The following is a 16,640-nucleotide window of genomic DNA, read 5'->3' as shown; positions in this document are numbered from 1 at the left end:
GGGCCCAGGTGAGAGGGTTACAACCTCACCCAGCACATGGCCCAGCAGCAAACCCCACAAACACCCCGAGAGCTACAGAGCAGAGCCAGCAGGGACAGGAGCTGCAGTCAAAAATTCCCATCTGCACCACTGCAAATACCCTCTCCATTTTGCTGGCAGCTCCATGTTTACACCATCTGCATGGACTTCAAGCCCACCCATAAGCAACTTGCTGGTCCCAAGCAAGACTCTGTGAGCTGGGGACAAAGGGACAGCTGCACTTCTGAGCCTCGCGTGCAGGGGAACAGACAGGGAGCTTATTTATATCCCAAGCTCTGCTCTAGGATAAATATTTTAAATCTCTCTCCAGGTCATGTCAGTATATTTACAGCTAAGTTTCCCTTAGTTCTGTGCCTGTGGAGACTCAGATGGATTTGCCATGAAGATCCAGCTGGCCAAGCTCTGCAGACAGCTTACAGCTCATGGGAGAAATGGTTCATGCAGCGCCATGCTCTGGCAACTGCTGCAGGGGTCCAGTTTTGTGCTCCTTCCTGCTGCTGCCTCTGTGCAGCCCACCCAGCCACTCTGCCTTCCCAGGAACAGGGAGAACCCATGGAGGCTGGGAAATGCCACCACACAACACCAGAATGGGGCAACCCCACTGCTGGGCTCCCCATGGAGCACAGCTGCGCTGTGGGTCTCTCTCTCACTGGAGCATCCTGCCTCACCATTTGGATGACCAAAGGTAAAAACCTGCTTGCTCCCCTCCTACAGCAAGGAAAGAAGCTCCCAGGAGAGGCAATCACCTTTCCTGGCAGCCACCACAGTGCTGCAAAGTAAAAATTGCTGTGAAAAGGCACTGAGGAGACGCCTGAAATGGGCTCTGCAAGGCTGGGGTTTGAGCTCTGGCTGCCTCTGAAGCTTCAGGAGGATGGACTGGCTGCCCAGGGCTCCCTGCTGGGTTCACAGGGATTCTGTGCCAACCCTCAGAGTGATTCAGGAACACTGGTTCATAAACACTGCCTGCTGTGCGCTGCACATCCATCTCCATCCGTGTGCCACTGGCTTCCTTCTGGCTACAAAGCACCACCCACAACTCCCCATATCTGTCTCCAGCTCTGTCCTGCAGATTTCTCCCAGATCTTCCTCTTTGCATTGCTAGAAAGCTGAAGATCAGCCCCATCTCACAACCATCACTTACAACTATGCTGTTGGCCAGGACTCACCTCCTGGGAAAAAAAACATCACCAGGGAGGCTGGACCTGCACCATCACCTCTGGAAGCAAAGAGGGCACAGAAAAGAACAGTTCCTTGTTTATTTTCATTAAAGCCATTTATGAATCTATATTAAAAGCCACAAAAATAGGAAAGCAGATGGAGAAGCTAATATTTCTTCTGCTCATGCAATATTAATTAAGAGGTAGCTTCTCTATGAGACATTGCTACATTATCTCAGCTAAAAATGGAAAAAAGTCCCTGAGTGGGAAGACTATGCAGCAGGGCACTTTCTGGAATATTTTACAAATCAATAACTAGGCAGAATGTTTGCTACAGATAATTCTAATGCAAAGTCCCCGTGTCAAATTGAAGAAAAGTTTGGCTATAACACACTCACTGAGACAGAAATTCCTCCTAACCAGATCTCCTTGAAAAGAAAGTGCTTTCCTCCATTGCAGCAGAAAAGCTGATTTCCAATACACCTGCAGGACAAACAGTTCTTGCTGGACACTCAGTAGGAGTATTAGTACAAAGCCACCAGAATAAAGAGTACCTGGGCACCCTAAGCAACCAAATGGCAAGGAAGGACACAAACAGTGGCAGCAGACACTCAACAGCCAGATCCTGGGGAGCACAAAGCTGTGCTGAGATACCTGCAGGTGCCTGGCTGCTCAGTGAGGCCACTCAGCAACACAGGGATAATGGATTGCTCCATCAAACCCATGGCAGGAATGCATCTGCAGCCAGTGAGAGGCAGGCCAAAATCCCAGCAAGGCCACAGAAACAAAACATGATGGTGAAGCATGCCCTGGATGACAGCCTTTTGTTATTTCCTTGCCCAAATGTTAACCATTGAGATTAATGCTTTCTGCTTCAGGCCACGTGGCTTTGAGACTTTTCCCCAGCTGAGCAGAAGAATCCTTACCCAGAAAGTCTTGTGATTTCCAGGGACCAGCTGAACATCTCAGCAGCCCTGCCCTGATTTCCCATCACCTGCTGTGAACTGGAGGAAAGGCTCAAGGAGACAAAGGCAATCCCAGCATGGCAGGAGGAAGCCACAGCCACACCTGGGAGAGCAGCAGTGCCCAGAGGCAGGCACTGCAGAGAAACCAAGCAGCAGCAGAGTCTGAGAAGGGGGCGTGTGGCAAGCCATGGCAGGTCTGCATGCAGAAGAGGAATCAGGAAGAGCTGGAGATGGGAGGCACAGCTGGAAAAGGAACAGCTGCACTTGAGCCAGGAAAAGGCAGCAAATAGAGACACGGCAGGGGCAGGAGGGTCAGGGCTGGCAAGCAGCTCCTCCACTCACACAACATGCAGGGAGAGCCAGCAGGAGTTAACTCAGAAGATGGAAAAAAATCAGATGTGTTGCCTTTGTCGCTCAGCTTTTGCTTGGAATGTGGTGGACAAAGAACTGCTTGAACCTGGCTGGAGGAAAGAATGATCACAGAACAAGATCTCACTGCTGCAGAAGGAGTCCCAGCCCAGGAACTGGCAGCCCCACAGCACCTGCCCAGGTGTGTGCCAGGCTCGTGGTGTTTGCAGCACCCCATATGGATGGAGAGGAACAAAGAACATCAAGTAACTCATGAGAAGCTTTGGATTCTTTTCGTCCCAGACAATTTGTACAACTCTTGCAACTGCTGAAAGAGACTTGTGGTGCTGGTCCCTCTGCAAAGGCAACCGCACAACTTGACCTCAGCAGCCCAAACCCATCCATGCTCCCATGAATGGTTAAGGAGAACTGGATGCACTGCCCTTTGTGGCACCCTACAAGACTTTATTCTCTCTGGTCTTGTCTTTGCTAGGAAAGACAAAATCCACAATCTTCTCTCCAATGAATGTTTTCCAGAGATCCAGGCCCAGCATCATGGAGCAGCTCTGTGCCACAGCAGAGCCAGGACACACACCAAGGCACGCTGCAGTGCAGCAATAAAGGCACTGCAAGCAGCAGCTTGTCCTGCCCTTAACCATTTGGACAGCCACTGCATGGTTTGAATCAAAGGCTTCCTTTGTGCTCCCAAAGAAGCCAATGAGCAACTGCAAGGAGGAGAGAGTTTACAGCAGGTCTTAAGCAATACCGTGCCTATCTTGTGCCAGCATCACTCACAGAAAGGACAGCCCCCTTTCCCACGCAGAGGCACTCAGAGCCTCCCCTCTGCAGCCAGAAGGGGACCTGGCCTCCACATGCCATGGCTCTGGGGACAGACCTGTCTGGCTTTGCTCTGGAGTGACAGAGGACAGAGCCAACCTGCCCGAATCGACAGCAGGAGGGTGCAGTCCTGGCTGCTCCAAACCTTGCTTCACAACAGCATCACAGGAGAGGAAAAGTTACAAAGCCTTGTTATCTTAGAGCCACAAACATCTCAGGTGTTAGCACCAAGGTCTGAGCCCAGCGCTCACGGACACTGCTCCCACCCAGGAACTGAACACAGGTCAGATGGGGGCTGAAATACAAACAGCCTTGTAATCCTCACTCAAACCCCAGCCCCTTTCTGCCCTGGGTCCCAGCACAGACAGCAGCCCATTGCTTTCTCCCACCTTGAAACACCTTGTTTTCCAGAGAGGGAAGGCTCATGCCCTGCAATCAAATCAAAGGTGGTGTCACACCACCTTCCAGACAGGAATCTGCTGCTGTCAGTTTTCTTCATTCATCATCCTGCACAATGCAACCATCAGCCCAAGCCATCCCAACCTCCCAGAGGTGCAGACCACCTGACAGTGGTGGATCCAATTCATGGATGCTCAGGGGCCCTGTGCACGCTCCAATTCACAGGTGCCAAATCCCTGCCTGCTCCATTCCAGTCAGAGCCTAATCTGACAAGGGGGAGACACACCACTGGTATCCCACTGGCAAGCAGGATCTCACAGGAGGAATCACCACCTAAAACCAGCCATGCCTCCTCCCTGACACACAATCTGTATGCTCACAAGTGCTCCTCGCTGTTCATCCTGAATTCTGCAGTTGGACTCAGTTTTCATTCTGCTCTCAGAGGCACCTGAACACCTCAGCATTCATCTCTTCATTTCCAGCAGAAATGTTGTAATTACAACACAGGCCTTGCCCTGGATGGCACTTACAATTTTTAAGGATTAGAATGCATTCTCAAAAGAGGCCCCCTTGCAGAACAATTTCAGAAGGTCAAAATGAGAGAATAGAGGATGGATTTTTGAAAGCTGATCAAATAAAAGGAGCAGCCCCAGGCGGTAACAGTCTGCAAAGAGTATCAAAATAGCGCCCACCCATCAACTCTCCCAAACTGCTAAACAAGCAGGCTTGGGAAAAGGCAGAGCTGAGCAGGCACACTGAAACTGCTCGTCCCAGGCACACAGCTCAGGCTTTCAGAAACTTGCAAACCCCTCTGAAGTCCCCCTCTGCCTCTCTCTTTGCTGATCAGACAGTGTTTATTAGTCACCTCTCAAAGCACAGGTAAGGAACCTATTCTGTGACCAGACAGAGACTGCTTCCCTGGAAAAGACCAGGCTTAAGTTAAGACTGGAAGTACTGCACAGGTCAGCCTTTTAAGCTCAGGAAAAACATTTCTGTATTAAGTTTAAAAAAGAGCTGGCAGGAGTGAGAAACTGAGCCGAAGCAGCAGTCAATGAAAAGCACATGCACTGCAGACCTGGCTGCCAACACAAATTGATGCTTTAAAACAAAGACCACTTGTGTTTTGGCTTGAAGATCTTCCACAGCTACACAGCAAGAGCTGCACAGATTAAAAGGAGACACAGGTAAACACAGAACAGTGCTGACTGCCAACTATTTCCCTGGAACAAAGGAATGACCAGAAATGGAGTCCTTGCCTTGGCTGGGTGGCACGGGTTCATCCTCACTGTGTTGTCCCGTGCCAAAGAAGGCAGAGACAACAGGAAATGCTGGACAAACCTATTCAGCCTCTATTTAAGCAGCACCTGGATCCAGAGCCTGAACCTGGAGAGCTGCAGCTGCTTAAAACACTGAATATGCCTCCAAGCTCAAGAGCCCACAGGAGCTTCACTACAGTCAGCCTTCACCCTTCTTCTTCACCCATTTCCAGAAGCCTTCACTCTTCTTCTTCACCCATTTCCCTGAACAACTGTTCCTCCAGCTCTTCACTCCCTGCGACTACAGACACCCGTGTACCTCCTGCAAAACAAGGTTCTAGTCCAGCTCCCAAACCAACCTACAGCCATATATGCCTTGCAAGCCTCTTTTCCTTCCTACAGCTTGCATATTCAGAAGGCACAGGAAGACTGAAACAGGAGATGGTCTTCTGCACAAAGATGATCCTTCCTTCAGTCTGGGCCTTTTTTAGGCACACCAGCTGCCCACCCTAAACCAAATGGCAAAGTCAACAGCTCCCATTGCAATGCAAAGGTGGATTTACTGGTCCTGTGTCACATCAGAGGTGACCTGACACTGCTCCTTCCTCTAACACCCAACAGCAGTGCAGGAAAGCAGCCACTGTGACAGGCAGAAAAAGGAGAAAGCTGACAGCTCATCAACACAGCACAGCAGATCCTGACAGGGTCTGGTAGGATGAAGGAGGTGGAAGTGCAGGACTCTGAACAGGCCACATCCTCCAGAATCAAAAATCTGTGTGCTTGCCTCCATATGCTGTGGTTCAGCAGTGTCAGCATTATGAAGGAAGCAAAAAAGTTTCTACAAGAGCCCAGGGCCCCTGACCTTACAAGCAACTCCCTCTGAAGAGCCTCCCAGAAACCAGAGCCCAACATTTCTGGACTGCTGAAAACAAGGACATCAGGAACAAGATGTGACCCATGTGCAGAGCCTCCACACCATGGCAGAGCCCAGGGAATGGCACTGCTCTAGCAGCAGCCACATGAAAAGCCTGAAAACCTGCAGCATCCTGCCCCCTTCCTCATCAGGTCTCCCCCAGAGAACAAATCCTTCTGTGTCCAGCAGCGTGATTGCTTTTTTCAGGCAAGGCAGCACACAAGGTATGCTGGAGGCACAGCTCAGCCCTTTAACCCCTCTGTGAAATACAATATCTGCTCTTCCAACAAACTAAAAGTGTTTTTAAGTAGCTCTAGGATGCCACCTCCCAATATCTTCCAGGCAAGGAGCAAGACATGGAATCAGGCCATCCACCTTGGCACCTCTGCCCTGCTGAAACACACTGAGCCCAGGAAGCAACACGTCACCAGCTGCCAAATTATCATTTCTCCATCTCTCTTCCTCCTCTTCTCACAGACATGGTTCATTTCTTGTAAAGGTGGAAGACACTGCAGTTGCCCTTCTGCCACCTCAGACATGATCAGCCTTCTCCAGCAGGTACTGCCGTGCCAAAGGTGGGGCTGCCTCTTTGCCTTACACAGCAAAATCCACTGTGCTGGTTCACAGCCTTTGCAAACCCCACCAAACCCAAAGCTAACACCCCATGCAACTTAAACCTCACCAAGAGGAATGTTCCTGTGCATCTGCCAAGCATCTTGCTAGTCCTGCTGCCCTCCAAGCCTCCAAAGAGCTGCCTGTCCCAGCCCCTGAGACCAACACTTCATGCCAGGAGAATGAGAACTGTTCCTGGGGGTCTGCACAAACAATTGCATGTCCTCCAATCCCAGGGGAATTTCCCTCCAAACACTACAGCAGCAACTGCCTTCACAAAGAGCACGTTTGTACCCAGGTCTGTCCACTTCTAAATAAGCATTTGTTCCAAGTTCCCAAATATCGAAAGCAGTGGAAACACCCACTGCTAATGTGAAATATTTTGCATTCCAGGCCTGAGAGGTATGCTTGAAAATGTTCAGGGAGGAAAGAGTGTTTATTCACTGGGAAGAGGTGTACTAGGTCCTGCTATTTACTTTAGTCCACGTGTGCTTGCTGGAATACAGCTTTGATCTTTGCAACTTAAATAGCAGATGAATTGAAACGAACGCAAGAAAAATATTAGTGTAAAGATCCTCCAGTAAATACCTGTAACCAGACCCCACAGCCTTCAGATCCCTTTGAAGTGCCTTATCACTCACAGCCAAACTGGCCCTCATGTTCTCTCCCACTGCCTCAAGGTGAGGCTCTTCTCTTCCTAGCCCTTTCCCACCTTCTTCCCTCCATTCCTTCAGGGGAAGTGCAGCCTGCCTTCCCAGGACACAAACACCTATCTGCCTGGATGCAGCCTTTGGCCAAACAAGGTGAGACCTAGCACCTGAGCAATTAGCAGATGTGAGCTGCCATGCCACCACCTCCCTTGAACAAGAGGAATTCAGCAGACTGGGAGGGAACACGAACATTCATCACCCAGCAGGCAACTAAACACGGTGCTTGCTGCAGTTCGAACATCTGCCCATCTGCCTTTAGAAGATGGCCTCATTCCAGGTCAATGAAGAGCTCAGAACACATCTTTAGGGATCTTTAAACATGACAGATCCCCTCCCAGCGATTCTGGAGCCCACTGTGCAGACGCAGAAGTGCCTATGGCCACGACTATGGAGTTGCCATCCTTTGAAGCTCCTGGCACTTCGAGGTTCCAGCCCGGCGAGAGCACTGTCTGCGCACAGCCAAGTCCCAAGGGGGACCAGATCATTCCTGTTCTCATAAATTTGCTTCTTTAAGACCAGGCTTGCTAGGAAGCACGAGAAAAGCACTGCCATACAGAAACACACAGCTCAACACACGACATGGAGGCATTTCCAGAACAAAATAGACCTTTTGGTTTTGGGGCTTTTTTTTTTTTTTTTTTTTTTTTTTTTTTTCTTTAAAGGAAAGTTGACTCAGCAAATATTTCCTCTGCTAGCATTTCAACCACATGTTCCAGCAGAAGTCAGCACACATCTGGCACGCTGCAGTGCCACTGCCAGAAAGATCACAGCTTCATGAACAATGGAAGTGGGGGAAGAGGGAGCAGCAGCCCATGCACCGAGCACTTCTGGAACATGCATGGCAAAGGACCTGTGTGAGGCACGGATACTCCACACCTCCCAGGTCTTTCCCCAGTGCTCTTTCCAAACTCCATCCACAGCAAGAGAGACAATGCCCTGCAGCCTACAAAACTTACCAGCAGCCTGTAAAAGCTAGACATCAAACTGCACCTGATGGCACCTGAGATTTTTTACAGTGTCTGCGAGCTGGACAGCTGCATGTCATGCCCAGTGCTGTAGGATGTGATCCTGCCCAGCAGGAGAAACAAGGACTGGAGCAGTACAGAAACTCCAGCGACTGCAGAGCGGCAGGAGAGGCAGCACACAGCCCTCACAGGCAGGGCTGCACATCCCAGCTGCCAGGGTGGCATCCTGGCACACAGGTGAACGCTGTGGCAGCTCCAAAGGGCCCTTCGACTTCAATCCAGAGCAGGCACTCCCCCGGCAGAACAGCCTTCCCAGAGGCTGCCAAGGTGGATGGCAATGACGGCGCTAATCAGCTAAGTAAGTGCTGCTTTTCCTGCTTATCAGCTGTAAATTGGACAATACTTGCCGCCTGGCAGCAGGGCTCAGCCACGGCTCCAGATATGGGCGGGCAGCAGCCCAGCAGATATCTTTCCCTCCGAGGCAATATTCCACCCAGGTGCTAAACTAAGATTATTGCTCTTGATTTTACAGCAGAAACTGCAAAGCAAACTCTACAACTGTGCGCGGTGGGACAGAAGGGACTGCACACAGCGACTGCCAGGGTTCCTAAGTGAAGAAACGAGGTGATGTGGCACGGGGCAGCCGTGGGGCCCTTCAAAGCCGGGCTGGAACACAGCTCACAGCCCCTGCGGCTCTCACGCACAGCCAAGACCTTGGGCTCCTCAGACAAGGAAAATGGTGCGGGGAGGGCAGTGGGGAGAAACACCACGGGGCAGAGCGAGAGGAGGAGAGTTCTGGCCCTGCAGCTGAACACTGAAAAGCAGCAGCAGCAGCAGGAGCCAGGAGAGCCAAGGGGCCGCGGAGCTGGGATCGGGCAGGAAGAGCGAGCGGCACGGGGGGCGGGGCAGAGCGCTCATCCAGATGCGCTCAGCAAGGGACAAAAACCCCTCGGCGGCCGGCAGGTCAATCTCCATCTCCACGGGTGGCAGCTCACCGCGGGCCCGCTGTTTTTCCTCGGGGCTCCGATCTGAGCAGAATTCATAGGAAAAACCCCGCGCCGCTCCGCGCAGCCTGCCCGGTGTCAGCCCTTCCCCCGGGGCCGGTGGGGCGCGGGTCGGAACCGAGCCCCGCTCCAGGGGTCTCCTTGAGCCCTCCCCGGCCCGCCCCGCTCCGGGAGCGCCCGTTCGCCGTCTCCAGCCGGCAAATGCCCGGCGTATTTGCATCCCTGTGGATTTCGGCACGACGCTCCCCCTTCGGAGCGGGCGGGCGGGCAGGGCGAGCCGGCGCACGCCGGGGAAGGAGAGCCGGGCGAGGCGCCCCGGCGGCTCCCGCAGCACGGCGGAGCTGGCGGGCCGGGGGCGCGGCCGGCCCGCACCGGGAACAGACGGGGCCTCAGCAGCCCCCGCTCCGCGCCCGAGTGGGACCAGCGGGCCCCATCGCCGCCGGGCTCACGGGAAGCCGGGGGGGCGCGGACCACCGGAGGCTCGGCCCCGGACACGGCCGCTCCACCTTCACCCACCCCGGGACCGGCCGCGGACCCCCGCCCGCCGGCCCCGGCGCGGCCCAGGCACGGAGTGGAGCGGAGGCGCGAAGCTCCGCCGCCCCCGCCCCGCCGCCGGGACCCGCGCTCCCTGCCCGGGGGAGGCTGCGGGGGCTGTCCCGGCCCGCACTCACCCAGCACCAGCAGTGCCCGCACCGCCGCCATCCTCCGCGCCGCCGCCATCCCCCGCGCCGGTCAGCGTGCCCGCCGGACCCCAGCCATGCCGCCGCCGCCCCGCCCGCCGCCGCCGGGAGGGGTTCCGGAGGAGGGGCGGCCACCGGAAACCGGGCGGGGTCGGGAGGAGCGGGGTCCCCCAGGCAGCGCCCGGCTCGGCCCCCCGTGCCTCCGTCGCGGTGCTCGAGGCTCGGGGCTCGCTGGCGCCATCCCCCGCAGAGCAGAGCCCCGCCGGCCCGGGAGGCCGCGCCGCGCTCCTCCGTACCCCCGGTACCCCCGTACCCCCACCCTCCTCCTGCCAGCGCCCCCCGTGCCCCGAGCTGCGAGGAAGCGACGCCGCTCCCCTCCCGCCCGGGGCTCCTTGTAGCCGCGCTGTTTGTTAAACTGATGGCAGATCTGCACCGCTGTGAATGACCCTACAAAGGCACCGGGGCAGCGAGGAGCCAGGAGCACCCTGCTACGGGCAGAGGCTGGGCACAGTCCCGATGTACAGCACGCTGCTGCTCCTCGCTGCTCCTCTGCAGGACCCGAGCAGCAAGAGCTGTCTGTCCATCTGCATGGCCCAGGCTGGAGCCTCCCTGCCCGAGCCAGTGCCTCTGGTGGAACCTGCTGCAGCCCTGCACCACCGGCTCTGGCAGCTGCCACTCTGAACGCCAGCTTTCCAGCCGGTTTGTTGAGCCTCCAAAATACTGGTTTTGGTACTGTGTGGAAGACGAGCCATCAGACATGGCCCTGAGCACTGCTGGATCCGTCACAGAGGACGCTGGAGCCTTTACTCAGCAAAACCTGTGGCACAGGATTGGAGTGTGCTTGCTGCCCTGTGTGGCTGCACCAGCCTGGTTGGTGCTGCACCAAAGCCCCCACAGAGCTACTCCCACAGGGCATGCAGCTGTGGAACTCTGCCAGTAACCACAGACCAGTCCCCTGTCACAGGAAAGCCACCACCTCCTGCCACCAAAAGCTGTTCTGGTTTTGGTTAGGGACCAAGCAGCCTCAGAGGAAGTGGTAGCCTATTCAACACTCTCTAGAAAGGAAGTTTTACTTCCACCTGCAAGCTCGGGGCAAGCAAAGCAGCTGATAAGAGAAAGGGTCTCTGTCCCACACACACCAGCAGACTTTGTTCTCCCACTGATACCGAGCCACCTGACCCCAGCTTCAGGGAATTGTTTCTTTCCCCAGGAGGGAAAGTGAGCTAAGCACTGCTGATCCAGGTATCATGACTTCTCCGAGGAGCACTTGCCACATCAGTGCTGCAGGCTGTGAGTGCATCTCCTGGGTCCATAATGCCTTTAGTGGCCCAGGAACAAGAGCTGCATCACAAGGTAGCCAGGGAACCACTGTGTGCCTTGCTGTGCTCACCCAGACTCAGCCTCAGGCTCCCTTACAGAGAAGGGTGTATCATGCTCAGCCCCACTCTTCCCACAGCCACGGGCTGGGTATCCAGGCTCCCCACAGCCAGAGGGGACAGTGAGCAGCACCTGACTGGAGAGAGAGGAGTGGCAGAAGCCACCTGTGCTGCTGAGCAGGGAGACCACAGAGGTAGCCAGAGCTGGAGTTTGTGCAGGCAGCAAGGCACACAGCGTGACAAAACTCATTGGGAACTGCATCAGAAGCAGTTAAGAGTCTCTCCACACCCAGCCTGTTGAGCAGATTCCTGCAGGAGTGCACCAGCTCCTGCAGCCAAGCAGCAGGACATGCAGCTGCATTTGAATTCTCACCCCAAAGGTCAGGTGCCCATGTGGAGTACAGCCACAGGATCCAGCTTCTGCACCAGGGAGAAACGAGGCACACCCCATGCAACAGACAAACCACCTTACCTGCAGGGAGGAGAGTGTGCCCACACTTCTTGCAGCAGCAACAGAAGCAGCCTGTGCAGTAATGCAGAGGGAGTGTAGCTGTAACCTGGGCTAATTAGAGCCACAGCTTTGCAGCCTGGAGCATCTCCAGGAAGGAGACAGCAAGGCTCTTCCCAAGCCACCCCCCATCCACACCATCAGTGATCTGCAGCTGCAATGGTTTGAACTGGGTTTATTGACTGTTGGCACTGCCAGCTTCCCCCAGGAAAGCATGATGGCATTCATGGATGTGAAACTCACTAACCAATGCACAACCCAACACACGGTGGTGCCGCTCCTGCTCTCTCTGGACCCACCCCTCTCAGCTCACAGCAGGCCTGCAAACAGCACCCACAAGAGATGGACAAAGGCTGCCAGCGCCCTAGTCCTGGCTGAGGAATGGTGAGTGACAGCCAGGGAGGCACCCAGCAGTCCAAAGAGAACCACCCCAGCAGGAAACATTCAGGATTCACACCTGAATTCAAGCCCTTTTCCCCTCTGAATGCAACTGTCTCTGTAGCAGCATTTCAGTGGCTCTGTTCAGGACAGGCAGCCATTCTCACAGGAAGCAGTGAGCCCCACTGAGCCCCACATATTGCACACAGTCATTCACCTTCTCGACACCACCACCACCTTGTGATGCTGCCACCACTGGACCCACCCTGGCCCAGCTCTGCAAGCCCAGTGCAGGTCAGGCCAGCACATCACACAGGCCCACAGGTCACGGCCTTAATGAGCCCCCACCACGTGCTTCCCATCCAGAGCTTGCTCTAGAGGTTGTCTTTGGTGCCAGCTCCAGCCTCAGCTGTGGGGGCAGGCGAAGCGCAGGCCAGGCAGGATCTCCCCTGGCAGGACCCTTGCAGGGCAAGCTGGAAAGCCACCCCACAGTCTCTCAGTCTCTCATGGTGTGGGTGAACAGTGGGATGTGCTCCGTCTCCTTTGGGTCAGAAGTGCCACCTGCAGCGGGTGCAGTGGCCAGGGGCCTCACTCGGGCTGGCAGATGAACCAGATCTCGTTGCGGCGCTGGGGGACGCTGGGGTTCTCGTAGGAAGCCACGATGTAGGTTCCCCTCAGCACCCCCTCCCTGGGGCCCAGGAGCTCCCAGAAAACACTGATCTCCCTCAGAATGGTCTCCTCAGTGGTCATCCCATAGAAAACCCTGCAGCAGCAGCAAAGGGAACAGTGTAAACAACAAAGCCAGCACGTTGGCACGGCCAGAGCTCTCATCCCTGTGCCTAACGAACCACAGCAGCCACGCAGGGAGTTTGTACATCTCTGCTGAGCTGAGACAACACCTCTGATGCTGGGGTCACCTGGTTATAACCTGGAGCGGTGCCCTCTCGGTGATGTGGATTTCGGGGTCCATGGGAACGGGGGGGTTTTGCTGGAACGCTCCTGGGAGATAATAGGCAGTTAGCACCTCACGCTCCAGCTCGGTCTCCTCCTTGGTCAGGTGGATTTCGTTGAGCACTGGGACTGTCATGCCCAGATGGCAACCTGGAAAGAGGCAGGCAGGCAGTGAGACAGGCGTGTTGTTAGCAGCAGCAGCAGCAGCAGCAGCCCTCCTCCCCACTCCAGATGGACAGTGGCAAAGCCTTTCCCTCTGCGCACTCTGCCAGCCCCTGCCTGCACACACCTACAGAGTTCTCCTTGCAGATGTAGCGCATGAGCTTCATGAAGCTCAGGGAGATGCTCTGCTCATACATGGGCTCCCCCATGGTGACACAGGCCCACTTCCCCGCCGGGTACCGCCGCTCCTCGTAGGCCGCCTCTTCGCACTGCAACAGGCCACAGACAAGGCAGGTCAGGGTGGGGCACGCTGAAAACACTGCAGCAGCTGGCTGGAAACCAACACTGACAGGCAAGAAGCGGGGAGACACAAGCCTGCCCAAGGAGAGCCCCTGCTAGGTAGCGGTTGGCAGAGCAGGACAAAGAAGGTGAGGGGAGCTGGCAGCACACGCACCTCAGACAAGGGCACTGATGGGCGCTGGGCAAAGGTCAGCAGGAGTCAGCAAAAGGGAAGGCACAGACAAGGGACAGGGTGCAAGGGGGTCTGGAGGCTCCTGGCATGCACAAGGAATGCAGCACATCCTCAGCAAGGGGCACAGGACTTCCAGTTACTCTTCGGTCCGGCCTACTCACAAGGATGTTCCTGATTCCAGGCACCCAAAGGCCTCCAGTAAGGCTGATGGTGTTCTCAGGTGCAGTGCCTTTTCCCTGGAACACTGCATGCACAGAGAATAACAGAAACATCCCTACCCAGCAGAAGGGAAAATCTGGCAGAAGAGCTCTAGCACCCAGAAGAGTTGAGAAGACTGGAATAAAACTCCTCAGATGCTTCTCCCATACTAAGAAGTGACAGGAGGAAGAAGAGACACGAACCCAATTCCAGCTGTGGAATTTTGTGGCATGAGTCCAAACCTCTATTGCCCAGTATTCTGAACAAACCTGACACAGAAGGGGGGCAAGGGGAATGGGGAAATTGCATCTGGGTATGTTCATGGGTCAGCTCCTGGCACGTCTGTGACCACATGTAACCTAAACAGGTGCTGGCAAGTTGTACCCAGCACCTGTCTTCCTATCTCAGCTTGTTCTTCATCCAGATCAAAGTGGTGACGAGACAACCTTGTCTCACGGAGCTCAAGGCATCTTCCCAAACTTCTTGCTTCCACAGCTGTGCTGGCAGTGATGGAGACAGGAAGCTGTGACAAGACTCAGCACTGGGTGCAGCCTCCCTGTGCCTCCACCCAAGTCAGGTGTCTACCCTGAAAGCCAAACTAAAGGCAGAAGAAAAGCAGCAGGCCTGCTTGTGTGCATCAGTGGGATGCCAGTAAGAAGAGCGCCCCAAAACACTGTGGGCATTCCCCCTCTAGCTGGGGCCATGCCTGCCATTGTCCCACCAAGCAAAGCAGAGCAGAGCAAGAGCATTTTCCAAGCAGGGAAATCACCAATCCCTCTACTCCATCTGCCATACCACCAGCAATAAACAAATCAACCCATTGAATTCACAGCACCTGGCTGTGCCACAGCCTGATCCTTCCCCTGAGCACCACCACTCTGGATGACACTTGTCCAAAAGAAACAAGGAAGATGCTTCATGCAGACACAGCAGCAACAGGTCCCTGCAATGTGAGCTGGGGAACTGAGCCCTGACTGAGCTGGGGGCCGAGTGCTGACAGGGCACAGTGCTGTAGGTGGCATAATAATACACTTGCCTCCAAGAGGATGAGGGCTTGTAGCACTGATAGGAAAAGCAGGAATCAGGAAAAGCAACCGAACCCTACTGATCTGCCTGAGCCTGGCAAACGTGTCTCTAAGAGCCCCAGCTCCAAAGTCCCCTCGACGCTGATGTCAGGCCGTGGCTCTTCTCACAGCCTCACGTTCCAAGAATCCTCCTCAGGCACAGATGGGATGCCAACAACAACAGAAGCTCTTCAGTTCCCACAAAGTCTTGGGGCCCCATTTCTGCCTGGGACTGGCACAGGCAGAGAAAAGGCCAGATTAAGTCCCTGGGACCCAGAACACGGAAAGAGGGAGTGTGGTGAAGCCCCAGTTCCAAGCTGCACAAGCCACATGCTCAGACATGTTTTACAGGGAGTGCTGGATCTCAGCCCAGAAGAAATTGGTTAACCACTACTCATACAGAGGACAATTGACAGATGTCTTCTTGGTAGAAAGCCCAGCTAGGCCTGCAGAGACACAAGAACCAGTCTGACAAGCAGTTACTTCTCAAAGCACAGAAGCACCCTTATGTGCAAGAGATGAAAGTAAGTGTGCAACACAGCCAGCACAAAGAGAAGATCTTCAGGCAGAAGACACCATGTTTGGCTTGGTGGTTGAGACAAATAACTACACATGCTCTCATCTGACAGCCAGGGTCACAGGCCCTGTGTTCCCCACAGACACATCTTTATCTTGTGCCAGCTGAATTCTCCAGCTCAACCAGCCAACACAACCAGCACAAACACAAAGCCAGCAGGACTTCGAGCTATGCAACAAGGTGTGTGGAGAACGGCAGGGAGCAGGCTCTGAACTGAAAGTTTCACTTTCTCAGATGTGCCCACCCCAGCAAGAGGACAGGCTGCTAAAGGAGGCAGATGGAAGTCAGAAGACCAGAGAAAGCAGCACGACTTGTCCGATTTTAAAATAAAGGCCGGGAAGCTGAGCATTGCCATTACTCTACGCAGGAGGAGGTGCAGAAATGCCGGAATACTGCACCGATCCAGAGGCGCCATCCCGGAACCCCGCGGTGCTGCAGGAGGCCCGGCGAGGCTGGAGCGCGCCCGCCCACACGAGGCCCTTCCCCGCCGGGGAGAGGCTCCTCCATGGCCCCGGGCCGGCGGCGGCCCCACCGGAGGCGGCCCAGGGCGGGCGGGCAGCGCTGTGCGGAGAGGGTCGGGCCTCACCTTCCCGTGCTGCGACAGGGACACGTACGGCACGGGCTCGCGAGCGTGCCTGTGCCGGGCCATCTGGGCGATCGGGCCTGCCATGTCTGCAAGGCAAAGCACACGAGAGACGAGGCTCGCCCCGGCCGCGGCGCAGAAGGGGTCCCGGTCCGTACCGTGACAGCCCCGGCAGGCCCGGCGTGAGGCTCACCTCGGGGCAGGCTCACTCGGTGCGTGCTGGCCACGGCCTCCCAGTGCGCGAACAGCCGTGCCTCCCCCTCCGCGTCGTCCTCGTTGTCGCTGCCGTCCCCGTCGGGCTCCTCGCCCAGCCGCTCCAGATCCTCCAGCGTGATCCGCGCCATCGCGTCCGCCGGGAACCGGCCGGGGACCGCCCCGGGGCGGCGCCGCGCGGCCCGGCGCGGAGAGAGCGCCCCCTGGCGCCCCGGCGGACCGTGTCCCGCCGTCCCCCCGGCAGCCGGCGCCCGCCCCGCCCCGCCCCGCCCG

The 16,640-nt window shown here is 55.7% G+C and overlaps 2 protein-coding genes across 3 annotated transcripts in view; both read right to left on the bottom strand.

The window, feature by feature from the left end:
- Positions 1 to 9,960, bottom strand: part of PTK7 (protein tyrosine kinase 7 (inactive)) — a 34,596-nt gene extending 24,636 nt beyond the window's left edge. For both annotated transcript variants that reach the window (XM_054290383.1, XM_054290384.1), the window contains exon 1: positions 9,877 to 9,960. In XM_054290383.1, the coding sequence (XP_054146358.1) occupies positions 9,877 to 9,925 (49 nt within the window). In that variant the 5' untranslated portion in view covers positions 9,926 to 9,960. The remainder of the gene's footprint in view (positions 1 to 9,876) is intronic.
- Positions 9,961 to 11,929: 1,969 nt separating this feature from the next.
- Positions 11,930 to 16,527, bottom strand: LOC128946482 (heme-binding protein 1-like). Its single transcript, XM_054290315.1, has 5 exons — positions 16,348 to 16,527; positions 16,158 to 16,243; positions 13,388 to 13,529; positions 13,065 to 13,248; positions 11,930 to 12,910 (listed from the first exon to the last, which is right to left on the bottom strand). Exons 1-5 carry the CDS (start codon positions 16,496 to 16,498, stop codon positions 12,736 to 12,738), a joined length of 738 nt encoding a protein of 245 aa, XP_054146290.1. The 5' UTR covers positions 16,499 to 16,527; the 3' UTR covers positions 11,930 to 12,735.
- Between the last annotated feature and the right edge of the window lie 113 nt (positions 16,528 to 16,640).

This window comes from Melozone crissalis, unplaced genomic scaffold, assembly GCF_028551555.1.
Source record: "Melozone crissalis strain CALT ecotype California unplaced genomic scaffold, PUWL_Pcris_2 ptg000081l_1, whole genome shotgun sequence".
Lineage (NCBI taxonomy): Eukaryota > Metazoa > Chordata > Aves > Passeriformes > Passerellidae > Melozone > Melozone crissalis.
Note: the sequence above shows the minus strand (reverse complement) of the source record. Positions and strands in the feature narration are given on the sequence as shown.